The following is a 13,730-nucleotide window of genomic DNA, read 5'->3' on the forward strand; positions in this document are numbered from 1 at the left end:
CGGGCCGCGCGCTCCGCTCCCCCGACATTCTAGGCCGAGCTCTTGACCCGAGCAGACGCGTCACGTCTGGCTCCATTAGGCCCGTTCTGTCCGGGATTTATAACTTAGATTAGGCAGGGCATATTTGGCAAACTTGGATTTCATTCTCGTCTCTTCGTCGCTCCATTGTCTGATTCGCTGTTTTGGTTTTTGACTTCTTTTTGGTAATTTAAATATAACAACCCGCTCTTTTAATTAATTCTTTTACTTGGGGCCGTTTGGATCGAACTGATTGAATTTTTGGAACACGCACCAGGTTGATATTCTCCATTTCTGATTAACGTAAAATCCAGTCACTGATATGTGGTGAACAGCCCCACAGCACCACATATTGGTGACCCGACGTGATTCTTGTTCGATTTTTTCCATACTTCCGGGTTGTCGCCTCCGCTCATTCCCGAATCAATTATTTCATTTTATTCCCCCACATGGATTGCTATTCCGTCGCTCCACAGTGGCTTCTGCGCCACTTTTCCATGATGGTTTCTGTGCCACCTCTCCGCCGTGTGATTAGTTAGGCATTTATCTTCTCGGTGATTTTATTTCGGCGTTCCATTGGCTCTTTCGGATTTTGCACTCGGTGTTTTAAATTTTAATTGTTCAGTGCATTGCAAACACCGGCTATACTTTAACGATCATGACGAACGAGGGCACGATGGAACCCGCTCATGCTGAGCCGGTCCATCATGTGTCGATCAAGCCGCCGGTTTTTATGGACACCGCGGTTGACGGCTGGTTCGCTATTATGGACGTCCAATTTAACATTGCCAAAATCACCAACTCGCAGACCAAATTCTACCACGTTCTCTCTGCCCTGCCTCCGGAAACCATCTCGCACATTCCGCGTGCTGTCTTGAGCAACAAAAATTTCTCTGAGCTACAGACAGCCGTCACTGACATGTACGAAAAGACAAAGCCAGAGATGTTTGAGAAACTGATCAGCAAAACGCGTCTGACGGGCCGACCCTCACTCTTTCTAAGCGAACTCAGAGAGGTGGCCGACAAGGTTGGTGTCTGAGACGATCTCGTTCGGCACAAATTTATCCAGTCGCTACCTACAGGCATTGCTACGGCCCTGGCTTCTCAGCGCGAGCTCTCACTGTCGCAGTTGGGCAAACTCGCGGACGAACTGATGCCTCTTGTGCAAAACTCAGCTGCTAACATGGTTCACTGTCAGGATCAGGACCCACAGTCTGACTCACAGGCGTTCCTTGTGGCTCAGCAGCACCCAAGGTACCACACTGAAAGCAAATCTGACCGGCTTTTGTTAGTAACAGTAAAGTGGGCCTAGAATCACTACCCTTTTACCAACCATTTACCATCACGGTACTATGCTCTTACTATCCCAGTACCATGTTTACTATCCCAGTACCACGTTCATACTATCCCAATACTATCCCAGTGCAAGGTTTTTACTATCCTAGTACCACGTCTTTACTATCCCAGTGCCACGGTATCACGTCTTTACTATCCCAGTACTACGCTCATACCACCCCAGTACCAGGTTCGTACTATCCCAGTACCACGTCTTTACAATCCTAGTACTGCGCCAATACTACCCCAGTACCAGGTTCATACTATCCCAGTACCACGTTCGTACTATCCCAGTACCAAGTTTATACTATCCCAGTACCACGTTTATACTATCCCATTACCACGTTTATACTATCCCTATACCACGTTCGTTCTATCCCAGTACCTCGTCTTTACTATCCCAGTACCACGTCCATACTATCCCAGTACCACGTTGCACACACGTTTCAGAAAGGTCGACTGATTTTTATTGGATGACGTTTCACGAAGAGCAATGGTTTTCCGCGGCGCCTGCTGACTCGACGCTGCACAGTGCAGCGAGAACACCTACATACGCGCACGTACACACGCCGCACCAATCGATGTACATCCCACCGTCGCTTGAAAAAAAAAACATCAGAAACATACGAACTACAATCGAGGAACGAGGCACTTCTGAACCCCTGACGCTTAAATCGCCTGCGTGCGCGCGCATGGCTCAGCCGCAACTGCAGCGGCGCAATCGCCTCCTGCGTGCGCGCGCATGGCCCAGCCGCGACTGCGGCGGCGCAACAGTGCGCATCAGCAAACAACACGACGACAACGACGCACGAACGTTCCGTCTAAAAGTGACCGCGGCGCCCGACGATGCTGGCGGCGCGCAGCCGACCAGCCCTCTGAGATGAGTACATGAGATGGCAGTGGACGGCGTTACTCTTGCGGCTTGCACTTCAGCAGGTTCTGCAGCGCGGCGCCCTTCGGTTTAATCTCATCGCTCCTCATTCCAAAAACCTCGTTGTGCAGAAACCAGACGAGGGTCTTGTACTTGGTGCGAGGCTTCTGGTTGAACACGTAGAAGCTCACGCCGACCAGCAGCAGCGCCTCCTCCAGTGTACTGCACCTGGCCACCTCGGTGCGTTCCACCAGTACAGACCATTCCCGTTCCGGGGCCTCCTGGGCGTGCGGGTAGGCAGCTCCCTCCTCGTCCCGGATGATCACTTCTTCTTGGTCGATCAGCCGGAGCAACGTCTCGGCAGCGTCCTCTGGAAAGCGGGAACAATATTCCAGGTTGGTACTTCATATGTGAAGGGAGGGGAGAGAGAGGGAGATGGGGGAGGGAGATAGGGGACAGAAAGAGAGAAAGAGAGAGAGAGAGGGAGAGAGAGGGAGAGAGGGAGAGAGGGAGAGAGGGAGAGAGGGAATGAGGGAGAGGGAGAGGGAGAGGGAGAGGGAGAGGGAGAGGGAGAAGGAGAGAGGGAGAAGGAGAGAGGGAGAGGGAGAGGGAGAGGGAGAGAGAGTCTCTCTCCACCCTCTCTTCCAACTTAGGGTAAGAGGTTTAGCAGCGAGCCAAAGTAGAAAGGTCGTTTTATTCAAAACGTGCCGTCATTGTTAAGGATATGTGGAAGCCGTCGTTGAAGCCACGAACATGTCTGGATGTCAGTTGGTAACACCTATCCATATGCATATCACCAGCAAAACAATGATGGAACTTTGCAAGTTACAGGCGTCGACATGCTACGGAAGGTCATTCGCGAAAAAAAAAACTTTTTTAGAATGACAAGTCATTCGTTCGCGAGTTATCAGCGCAAAACCGGGGGGGGGTGCAACCCCCTACACTGGCGGGGGTTTAGTTAGCAAATGTACACATACCGCGTCTGCATTCCGTTTGGGCCATGATGCCCGCTAGCCACGTTTTCAGACCTTCGCTGAACTTCTCCCTCAGGCCAACTTGTACTGACAGCAGCTCCATCTCCTTCCAGAGCTGTGGAGAACACATTCGTCATGTTGAGAGGGATACATAAAGCATGATTAGACCAGTTAAAAATAACAGACTTTTAGCAGGTTTTCCCCCGGTACCTTCCCATTGGTTTGAAGAACACTGGCCGCAGTAGATAACTAGTAAATAACGCCGTACCGAGCCAAGCTGAACCGAGCCTCGAGCCAGCCTGAGTGAAGCCGAGCTTCGAGCCAATTATTAACAGGATCTCTTCTATTCTATTATCTATTAACCAGGATATAGACAGATCTATTCAGGATTTTGACGCTTCAGTAAAAGCTCGGCACTTTTTTGGTGCCTGACTCGGATTTTCTACACTGCACTGTAGGCCCAAACTTTCTCATCATGGAGCATGACTCTGCTCCTCGATTGTATGCAGTTACATTTACTACTACACAACCAATTCAGTGTTGGTTAGCAGATGAATTTACATACCTCCTCTGCACCAAACATGAACGGGAACCTTTTCTAACCAAATAAATAAAACCATGACAGCATGCTGTACCAAATTAGTTCTGAAAAAAATTGCACCACTTTAATTTCTCACCAAATTGGAATCCGACAGATTTCATTTGGGCACACTGTGGTGATTCTGTTTCATGTGATTTTTTTGTAACGGTGTTCCATAAATAGAAATGCTGAGGCAATTGTTCCAAATAGGGATACACTGTATTTCTATATTTAGAAACAAAAGGTGCATGCTCACCTGTTTGATGAATTTTGCAAGCTCTGGCTAAATTTTGCACATATATCTAGTTTCCAGCAGTAAAAAGCCAACATTTGAGTCTATATTCCATGGTTGGGTTCATGACAGATGATTTGATCTTGGGTTCGTGCAAAATGTGGAAGAAACCACAGCACGTTACACCATTTCCATTTATAAACATGCGTTCCCAAATACCTATACAAAGGTGATGGTGTTGAATTTCAAATGGTATTTACAATACAAAAATTTACAAAGCAGGTGAAAATTTGAGTTGAGTCCCAACCATATGTTGATGCCAGTTGTGGGCCGCCATCCTGACAGTTGCATTGTGCATGTACAATTAAGCTTGAAAATAGATACCTATCCTGAAAGGTCAGTGACTCTATTTATGGAACAAGCATTACCATTTATGGAACAAAACATTTCATGTTCAGAAATGTTTCCAAAGAAAGAAATGCTTCTATATGTGGAACAGAATTACCAGTCACAGTGTGTCCAACTGATTTGCAACTCCAGCTTACACAGTACACACGACATACCTAACCTGGTATTGGTAGTGCAACAGTCTGCAAAACGTGGCAGGTTTCAGTTTCGACGAGATCTCGTCGGGGCAGATATCATGGATCGGGGCAGAAATTGGGGCAGGTTTGAGGAATGTTGGGGCAGAAACTGGAAAACCTGGGGCAGAAGTTGAAAAATTGGGACAGAAATGGGTATATGTCAAGTTTAGGTCCTAACTACAATTGTGGCGCTTTTGATACGAATATGAAACAGCAAAAAGTTTAGGTTTTAGGTTAGGTTAGGTTAGGTTGTAGGTTTGTAGGTTTTAGGTTGTAGGTAGGTAGGTTTGTAGGTTAGGGTAGGTTTGTAGGTTGTAGGTTGGTAGGTTATAGGTAAGTAGGTAAGGTTAGGTCAGGTTTGATTATGTTTTTTCTTTTATTTGCGAGACATATGAGTATCATTTTTGGATTCAGGATGTCAAATAATGTAAGAATATGAAAAATTTATCAATGAAATCTTCTTAGGACTTAAACTTGACATTTACCCAGAAATGCTCAGCTTCACACCACCTCCCACATCAATATAACGTTAGATCATTCTCTCATTATTAGGGGCAGCAGTTGAGCTGCCCCAGGTCTCAGCATTCTTATTTGGGGCAGGACTTTGTCTGCTCCGAAAATCTCGTCGAGCTCCCTGCCACATTTTGCAGACTGGGTAGTGCAGGCGTCACCAAATTTTAACAATTCAATAACTCTTTTATTATTAAAAATAAATCAAAATATCACTAAAATAAAATTTAGAGAATCACAAATCCTACTTATTAATGTGAAGAAATAAAAAAATGGTCCAAAAACACAGCAGATATGCCTTTTGGACAAATTTCATCACGCATACAAATGTTTTCGGATAAAACATTTTCCTAATTTTTCAATGATTTTTAGCTCGGAAAAGTCCTATAATATGTAGGTAACTTGTGGCTCTGAATAACTTAGAGCAAAATTTTCACTGTGCCTAGGTTTGGTTAGGTCAGGTCAGGCTTTAATTTAGTTTGGTGACACCCGCCCCACCCATACTACTCACCAGAGCTGGAGCTGCGTGATGAACCTTCAGAACAAAGATGCTCATACACAGTGCACAGCAAATTTTAAGTCCAACAACTTCTAAAATATCATATACAGCTTTCAACTCACCGCAAATGACGACTCTTCCCTCTCCCACTGCAACACACAACAACCGACGCAGCCCCGTAGCCCGCCGCGGCACGCCGCGGCTCTCGCGCGCGCTCGCTCTGCAACGGTTCGCACAGGTGGTTGTGTGGTGGTAACAAGTTGGCAGCATTGTCACAGTATGGTAGGAACTACCACGCTTGTACGATATTTCTACCACAATTTGTAATAGTTTTTGACATGGTATTTGGATGGTACTTGAACTTTATCATACTGTTACTATTTTTTTCAACAACCAATCGTAAAGCACTCGTAGCAGAATGGTGTGCCCTACTAAAACAATGGTAAAAGCGCATTTAGTACCAGGCTTTTACCAATTTTTGAAGCAAATAACGCTGGTAAGCAATTGATATTTATTCAATAATGGTATCGATGTAGTACATTTTGTTTTCAGTGCACAGGGCCATTCAGCCGCAGAGCCGAGCCGCCACACACTCCCCTGCTCGTGATGCTCGTGATTCAAGGGCGTCTCTCGGTCTCACGCCGTTCCACCCTGACCAGAAGCCGAAAGTATGCCGTGCTCACCTGTTTTTCGGCAGCCGAGCACGCACTTGCAAGCCATGGTGTCACTGGCCCGACAAAGCTGCTGATCTGACCATGCAGCCGTCCTCACGAGCTGCATCTCCCTCCCGTGCAGCCTCAGAGTCGGGAAACGAGAGGAGCAGGCCGTAAACGCAGCCCTCGGCCTGCCGCTCCTTAGGGTAACAGCCAAGGTGAATGATCAGCCCCTGAAATTCATCGTGGATACTGGCGCTGGTGTATCCCTGGTTCCACCCTCCTATGTGAATGGAACTATAATCCACCCGTCCGCTGTTTCGATCACGACTGCCAGCGGGCAGCCACTGCGCGTGCATGGCGAGGCCACTCTCGATATTGTCCTCCCCACACTCAGACGCAGTTACACATGGACATTTGTAGTGGCTGAAGTGACAGAGCCGCTACTCGGTAACGATTTTCTCGCTCACAACTCGTTGGTTGTCGATTGTGGTTCACAAGTTCTCCGCGACTCCACCACTCTGCTCTCTGCTCCCGGTGTACCGACGACCGGGCAGTCTGTTCATTTGGTGATAAATGATCTCGCTCAGGTGCCTGAGGCAGTGCGGCCCATCCTAGAGGATCACCCCGCTGTTCTCAGCCCTAACCAGCCGGAGTACACAGACTCGCCAATCAAAACCACTCACTTCATCGACACCGGCAGCGCTCCACCCACGTTCGCCAGCCCACGCAAGCTGCCGCCCGACAAACTAACTGCAGCAAAGCAAGCACTCGATGTGCTGCTCAAAACAGGAGTGATTCGTCCTTCTAAGTCCCCGTGGGCCTCACCCATCCACATGGTTCCGAAGAGTACTCCTGGTGAGTGGCGTGTCACCGGTGATTACCGCGCGCTCAACGCCGTAACCAAACCGGACCGCTACCCACTGCCGCACATTCAGAGCCTCTCAACCAAGCTCCACAACGCTCAGAGGTTCAGCAAAATCGATCTGCTCCGTGCATATCACCAGGTGCCTATGAACCCCGCTGACTCAGAGAAGACGGCCGTCACCACGCCCTTCGGCTTGTACGAATACACCTTCATTCCAATGGGGCTTCGCAACGCAGGTGCCACATTCCAGAGGGTCATGGACGGCATCTTCCGAGACGTGCCGTGCGTGTTCGTCTATCTCGACGATATTCTGGTATTTTCCGAGAACCAGGAGCAGCATGAGAAAGATCTGCGCCTCGTGTTCAGCAAGCTGGCTGAGCACAAGCTTCGCATCTCACTGGAGAAATGCGAGTTCATGAAGAAGTCACTCATTTTCCTCGATCATAACGTCACCAGCACAGGTGTCACACCTCCCAAGGCCAGAGTGAAGGAGATTCTGGACCTCCCTCTACCGCTTGACTCAGAGTCACTGCGTCGCTATCTGGGACTCATCGGCTTCTACCGGCGTATGATTCCGCGATTCGCCGATGTCACGTTCCACCTGACCGAACTGATTCGACTCAACCCAAAAAGCAAAGAACTGACGTGGACAGAGGAACAGACTCAGGCGTTCAGTGACAGTAAAGCAGCGCTGGCTGGCGCCTGCACTCTGCCACACCCAGTGCCACACTGCGAGCAGTACGAGCTCGTTACTGACGCATCACAAGTCGCGGTGGGTGCCGCGCTCCATCAGATTGTGGACGGAGTACCCGTTCCCATTGGCTTCTTTTCACGGAAGCTCAGTCAGGCCCAACAGAAGTACGCCGCGTATGACAGAGAGCTACTCGCGGCTTATCTGGCCACACTCCACTTTCGTGACATGATCGAAGGCCGCCACGTTACCCTGAGAACGGACCACAAGCCACTCGTGCGCGCTTTTCACAGCCCGCACACGGCTAAGTCTGACCGCCAACAGCGTCACTGGTGTGTCGTCACGGAATACATCACGGAGGTCTCGTACATTCGTGGCAGTGACAACGTGGTGGCGGACTGTCTCAGTCGCCCGGTAAATGCAGTGTCCCTCGATGCATGTGACCTCCATTTTATCGCGGCGGCTCAGAAGCAGGAAAAGGAGGGGGACGCCGACAGTGCCGATTCAGAGCACCAGGATTCCGAGTCAGGTCCAGGATCGCGCTCAAACCCGCAGGACACCTCCCGATTGGAGCCAGTAACACTGTCTGGCGACCTCACAGTCCTGTGTGAAAACACTGGACCACATCCACGCCCGTACGTACCAGAGGCGTGCAGGCGCGCCGTGTTTGATCGTTTCCACGGCCTGTCACACCCGGGTAGGAAAGGCACCACCCGTCTCATCAGCTCTCGCTATTTCTGGCATGATTCATAAATTTGTGAAGTTCGCACCTCTTGCGCCAGATAGGTAACTCTATTTCGCTCCAGACTTAAAATGTCCTAACGATATTGGTACGCTTATGCCGCCTCTCATCCTTGTCAATCTTCCAACATCTAGCTTTCTATGAGTGGCCTTACATGCCTCATACATCTCGACTTTTCTAACGCTCATAGGAATATGGTTTTGCAACTGTTTGACGATGACAATAGTGAACTTTTTGATCTGCAGGACACTAGCAGACCTGTATTCTAGCAGGGCCCGCAGGTCTTCTAAAACCACGTTAGGAATGACATGCTATCGATGACAAGCTTGTTGATTTCAAGGAACGATCATCCGTGCGAGCATTTATACTCGTGAAACCAAAAATTGAGACTTGATGTTAGGGACAGGAGGATTCAGCGGTCTCTTGCACAATTTCGATATTCCAACAGGGGTTGTGGACGGGCTTATTTATGTCTTGTGGGTCTATGTGTTAGCTGGGCATGGCTGAAGACTTGCATTAGCAGCCAGCCAGCATTTTTCATTCATATTGGAGAACGACTCACAATTTGTTTGCGATTCAAATCTCCTCCGTTCATCCCAGTAGTAAGAGATTGAATGTGGAGTGGAAAACTATATCGTCATCTTCAGAGGAAGCTGGCTAAACGGGCTCGCCATGAAGACAGACTCCGGACCGAAGGCCGTGGTTCCTTTGATTTCCTATCTAAGAAGTAGGCAACCATGCACTGCTGCCAGGTTCCAGCAGGTGCCTGACACCTGGCAAGCATTTTCACTGCCAGGCATGTCATTTGTTGTCATATATTGACATATACCGCCAACTGTGGTAGCTGAGTGCCACTGAACAAAAAGGATTTATAGGTACTAAAACATGGATACTACTTTTGTACTGACCACAAGAATAAAAGTTAAAGTGCGGCATTGCGTATTGCGTATGCTCACCTCCATATGAGGTCAATGAATATTGTGCAAGTTCCTGCCGATCGGTGCACAGTTACCTGTACCTTTGTTGTCTGACACGTACAACGGTTCTTGCACTGGTCAGTGCGCGGCTGTTATACTGGCGCCGATGACATCAGGACCGCACGACCAGTCAAAGTACTAACTGACGATTCACAGGCTGAGAGTTTCAGTCACCCGAGATTGTCCGGCTATCATGAAGATAAACCAACATCGTCTTTGGCATTGATTCCGGTCCGTCGGCAGGCTGACCAGCATTTTGCATCAGAACTGCTTCATTTCAACTGCACTTACCGCGAGCCAACTGTAATGTCTTCATTTCTATATCAAGTATGCATAACGCATCTACGTTTGAGAAGCACGGCCCACATGTCTGAATTATGAAAAAATTGCACAAGTGCAACGCGCTGTATCGTGGAAATTGAAGGAATAGAAGGCACTCGTAAATAGATGCCTATGATTAGCGTTATGTCTTGTTGGCATTTTACACAATTTAACTGCCACTTTTATCACTGCAATTTTTAACGTTTTCTCATCTATGTCTTCACTTCCTTCTGTGTGGTCTGATACCACTAAAAATTACCAAGTGGAATGCCCAATGTATCATATTTGATACAAAATTTATTTCCGAAATTTGAACTGCGAAAAAATATTTGACTCCAGATTTCGAACAAGGGACCCAAAATGAATCATATGTCACAAGGTGCTAATTTTAGGAACCGTGGAACTATGTGTGGGCATTAGAGGGTTAAACATTAAAGCCCGCACATGCCATTTTCCCATCCTAGAACGCACATATGGGGGTGGTTGCCACCACCCCCGCGCCATTTCGTTCCTGTTGGAGATAGAGCTTAGCGATAAAGACCAAAAAGATTCTTTGGGAAGAGACGAATCCAATGATACCCAGTTTTACCTTCTCAGGTCAGTCATTGACCTTCCAGGTCAGGTCAAACTAAAAAATGTTCTGTTTTGGGTCACCGTTGGATATCAAGTGCGCTGCTCATCATACCTATATACCGATGACGATGCCGTTTTCTGGTGCCAAGCCAGCTAGAACCTCTTTGTCACACTACCCGACCAGGTTTTTGCTGCTGAGTTCATTTCAGGTCAAGTTAGGTCAAGGTCAATTACTATATGTGTTTGTATGTCTGTGTGTGTCTGTGTGTATACTGATGTGTGCACCGATTGTTTAGGTATGTGTCCATATCACATGAAATCATGATCTGAGAAGCTTTTACCAAAAATGCAGTAAAAAAAAACTTCACAAAAAGTAAATTCCAAACGCAATTAGGTATCTTAGATGACCTAGGTTAACCTTGACCTTGACCTTGACGTCTGTACCTACATCGTCGAACAACATGTTCCATGATAGTTGGGAGGTAAGACTGGTAAAAAAGGCCGAAATTAAGGTGTCAAAAGCTCACAAGGCCCATAGCCAACGCAAGATGTTGAGAATTGGCCATTTGGGTCATGACATGACCTGAAAAACAAGGTCATATCTCCGAAACCAAAACCACAGAAACTTGAAATTTTTAGTGAACATCAAGAAAGGATAGAGGAGCAGCTATACGAAAATCAGCCTTCTAGCTCTAAAAATCCACCCCCCCCCATGTGCGGGCGAGGGTTATGTCAAAAATAAAAAATAAAAAAAATTGACTTTTTAGCCCTCCTTTAGTTATTATGGTATAAACGATTTTTATGCTTTCAATGCACACTTATCACCAGCACAGTGACTTGGGGTCACATATAACCATTACCATCGGATTCGGCGTGAAAAATAAGCCATAAAACATGTGTCGCACGCCCATGTAGCAGAAAGTGAAAACTGTGACCTTTCGTGACCTGACCTGACCTTGACCCGTACCTACTTAGTATGACCTCTATACGCACATGGTACCTTCACTAGGCCTTTGAGGTCATTTTTGGTGAGTTTCGAGCAGCAGCTATCGCTTCCGCTGTCCGTAAGCCTAATCATGCAAAACCCCTGAATTTGACCTGACCTTGACCCGAAAGTTGACCTCAATCTTGAAATCTTAACACGCGCACCGACGGGGAGGGGCGGATATCCGCCCCCCTGAGGTTTTTCACGAATAGCGGGAAAACCGCGGCGCGTAGCGCCGCGAAATTTAGTACGACTATTCCCTCATCAATTTTACACATGGTGTGCAAGTTTGAACCTCCTAACTTTTAAGGTCAGGTCACCAGGTCACTTTGAATGACCCAACCTCAAGTCACTTTTTTGCAACTTTGTCACCGTGCCAGAGCTACAGTAGATGTCGGAGGCCTTTGAAAGTCGCAGGATGTTATTAGGTCATTAGTAGCTACAATTTGTATATCTCGGAATTTTGATATCGGTGACCTAAGGTCAGGTCAATATCCCGACCTCCCCATTACCTTCCAGGCGGTGGGGGGGGGGGCATTTTTTGCCCCCCCCCCCTTAGTTTTTTCAATATATCTCGAGAACCGCTGCGCCAATCGTCAACAAACTTTCAGTACCCTCCCGGGAGCAGCTAGCGCACATGGTGAACAAATATTTTTCCAAAGGCTATGATAGGTTGGCCGCTAATGACGTCAGAGTGACGTCATTTTTGCCATTTTCGACCCAAAAAAAAGGTTTCGCGGGAAGAGCTGTCAGGCCTACAGCTTTAGAGATAGGGGAAGTTGGGGCAATGCCGGAGTTGGGGCAAAGCCGAAATTCGAGATATTTCGAAAACCGTAAGACATGGATGCCACCTGTCAGTGATGCTCTGAACTACAATTATCGCATGTTTGTTACGAGTCGTCATTCGGAATACTTCGGCTGTGAGGGCGCCAAGAGCGTTTTCAGGTACGCGTTCCTTGTACTACATGCGCCTTTGAAGCTGCATTTCTTACTCATTATGCTACCGTTTGTCTGGTCAATTCGGTCAAGTAATCTTCAGCATGTCTTTGCATAAGTGTGCTGCCTATTTGAAATTTATACGGCACGTTGAAAAGTTATGGGCCTGCAAATGAAAGTATGGCTGGCTGGGGTAATGCCGAAAACGTGCAATTACGCACGTTAAAGCACGCTACGTGGACTTTACTGCTGTAGAATAGCAACGCGAATTTTTAATCACACAAATTACACTTTCAACCGACACAACGGCCTGTTACCTATAAGGAATTATTTACCTGGCATTTTCTTATTATATCACACAATTATAACTTCCAGTGTGCACCAAGCGTCCTCGAGCTCTTAACCCGCGCACCGACGGGGGTCTGCGCCAACTTCGCACCGACGGGGGGGGGGGCGGATGACCGCCCCCCTGAGATCTCGAGAACGAAGCAAGATAGCGACAAGCGGTAAACGGCATCGGATACGCACGGCCAAGATCTACAATTTTTACTAAGGTCATTTTCAGGTCAGGTCAAAGATGACGTCACAGGGGTCGAAAAAGTCAAAATGGCGGCGCTAGATATGGAGAGTTTTTCTCGAATAACTTTCGAATTAGTCAAGATAGGAACAAAATAAGGGCATCATCGTGATCCTCTCGTCAATTCGCATCGAATGATATATATGTTGACCTCGAAAGGTCAAGGTCAAAGGTTGACCTCAGGTCACGTGACCTCGAGGTCATCATGTATATCATTCGATGCGTCTTGACGAGCTGAACACAATGAGGCCATCCACGCGTCTGTATCTTGTTCCTGTACGGAGTTATTGGCCAAAAACCTTTGGTGATCTTTGATGACGTCACATGACCTCACAGCTGCCCAACAGCAAAACAGACCTCAAGGTAGTGAAGGTTGATCGTATATGAAGTCATGTATGGTATATGGGGCCATTCCGACCCGTTTTAGTGGTAAAAACAGGGAGTTGATTTTTCCCCCATTGACTTATAATGGGGAGGTCGCGAAATTGACCTGACCTTAGGTCACCGATATCAAAATTCCGAGATATAAAAATTGTAGCTACTAATGACCTAATAATATCCTGCGACTTTCAAAGGCCTCCGACATCTACTGTAGCTCTGGCACGGTGACAAAGTTGCAAAAAAGTGACTTGAGGTTGGGTCATTCAAAGTGACCTGGTGACCTGACCTTAAAAGGTAGGAGGTTCAAACTTGCACACCATGTGTAAAATTGATGAGGTTATAGTCATACCAAATTTCGCGGCGCTACGCGCCGCGGTTTTCCCGCTATTCGCGAAAAACCTCAGGGGGGGGCGGATATCCGCC

At 47.6% G+C, this 13,730-nt stretch overlaps 1 protein-coding gene across 1 annotated transcript; it reads right to left on the reverse strand.

The window, feature by feature from the left end:
* Positions 1-1,777: 1,777 nt before the first annotated feature.
* LOC122385364 lies at positions 1,778-5,821 on the reverse strand. The gene is made up of 3 exons (XM_043373591.1): positions 5,726-5,821; positions 3,202-3,313; positions 1,778-2,594 (listed from the first exon to the last, which is right to left on the reverse strand). The coding sequence occupies exons 2-3, from the start codon at positions 3,299-3,301 to the stop codon at positions 2,263-2,265; spliced, it is 432 nt and encodes a 143-aa protein (XP_043229526.1). The 5' UTR covers positions 3,302-3,313; positions 5,726-5,821; the 3' UTR covers positions 1,778-2,262.
* Positions 5,822-13,730: the final 7,909 nt, after the last annotated feature.

Source organism: Amphibalanus amphitrite, unplaced genomic scaffold (genome assembly GCF_019059575.1).
Source record: "Amphibalanus amphitrite isolate SeventyFive unplaced genomic scaffold, NRLGWU_Aamphi_draft 000216F_arrow, whole genome shotgun sequence".
Lineage (NCBI taxonomy): Eukaryota > Metazoa > Arthropoda > Thecostraca > Balanomorpha > Balanidae > Amphibalanus > Amphibalanus amphitrite.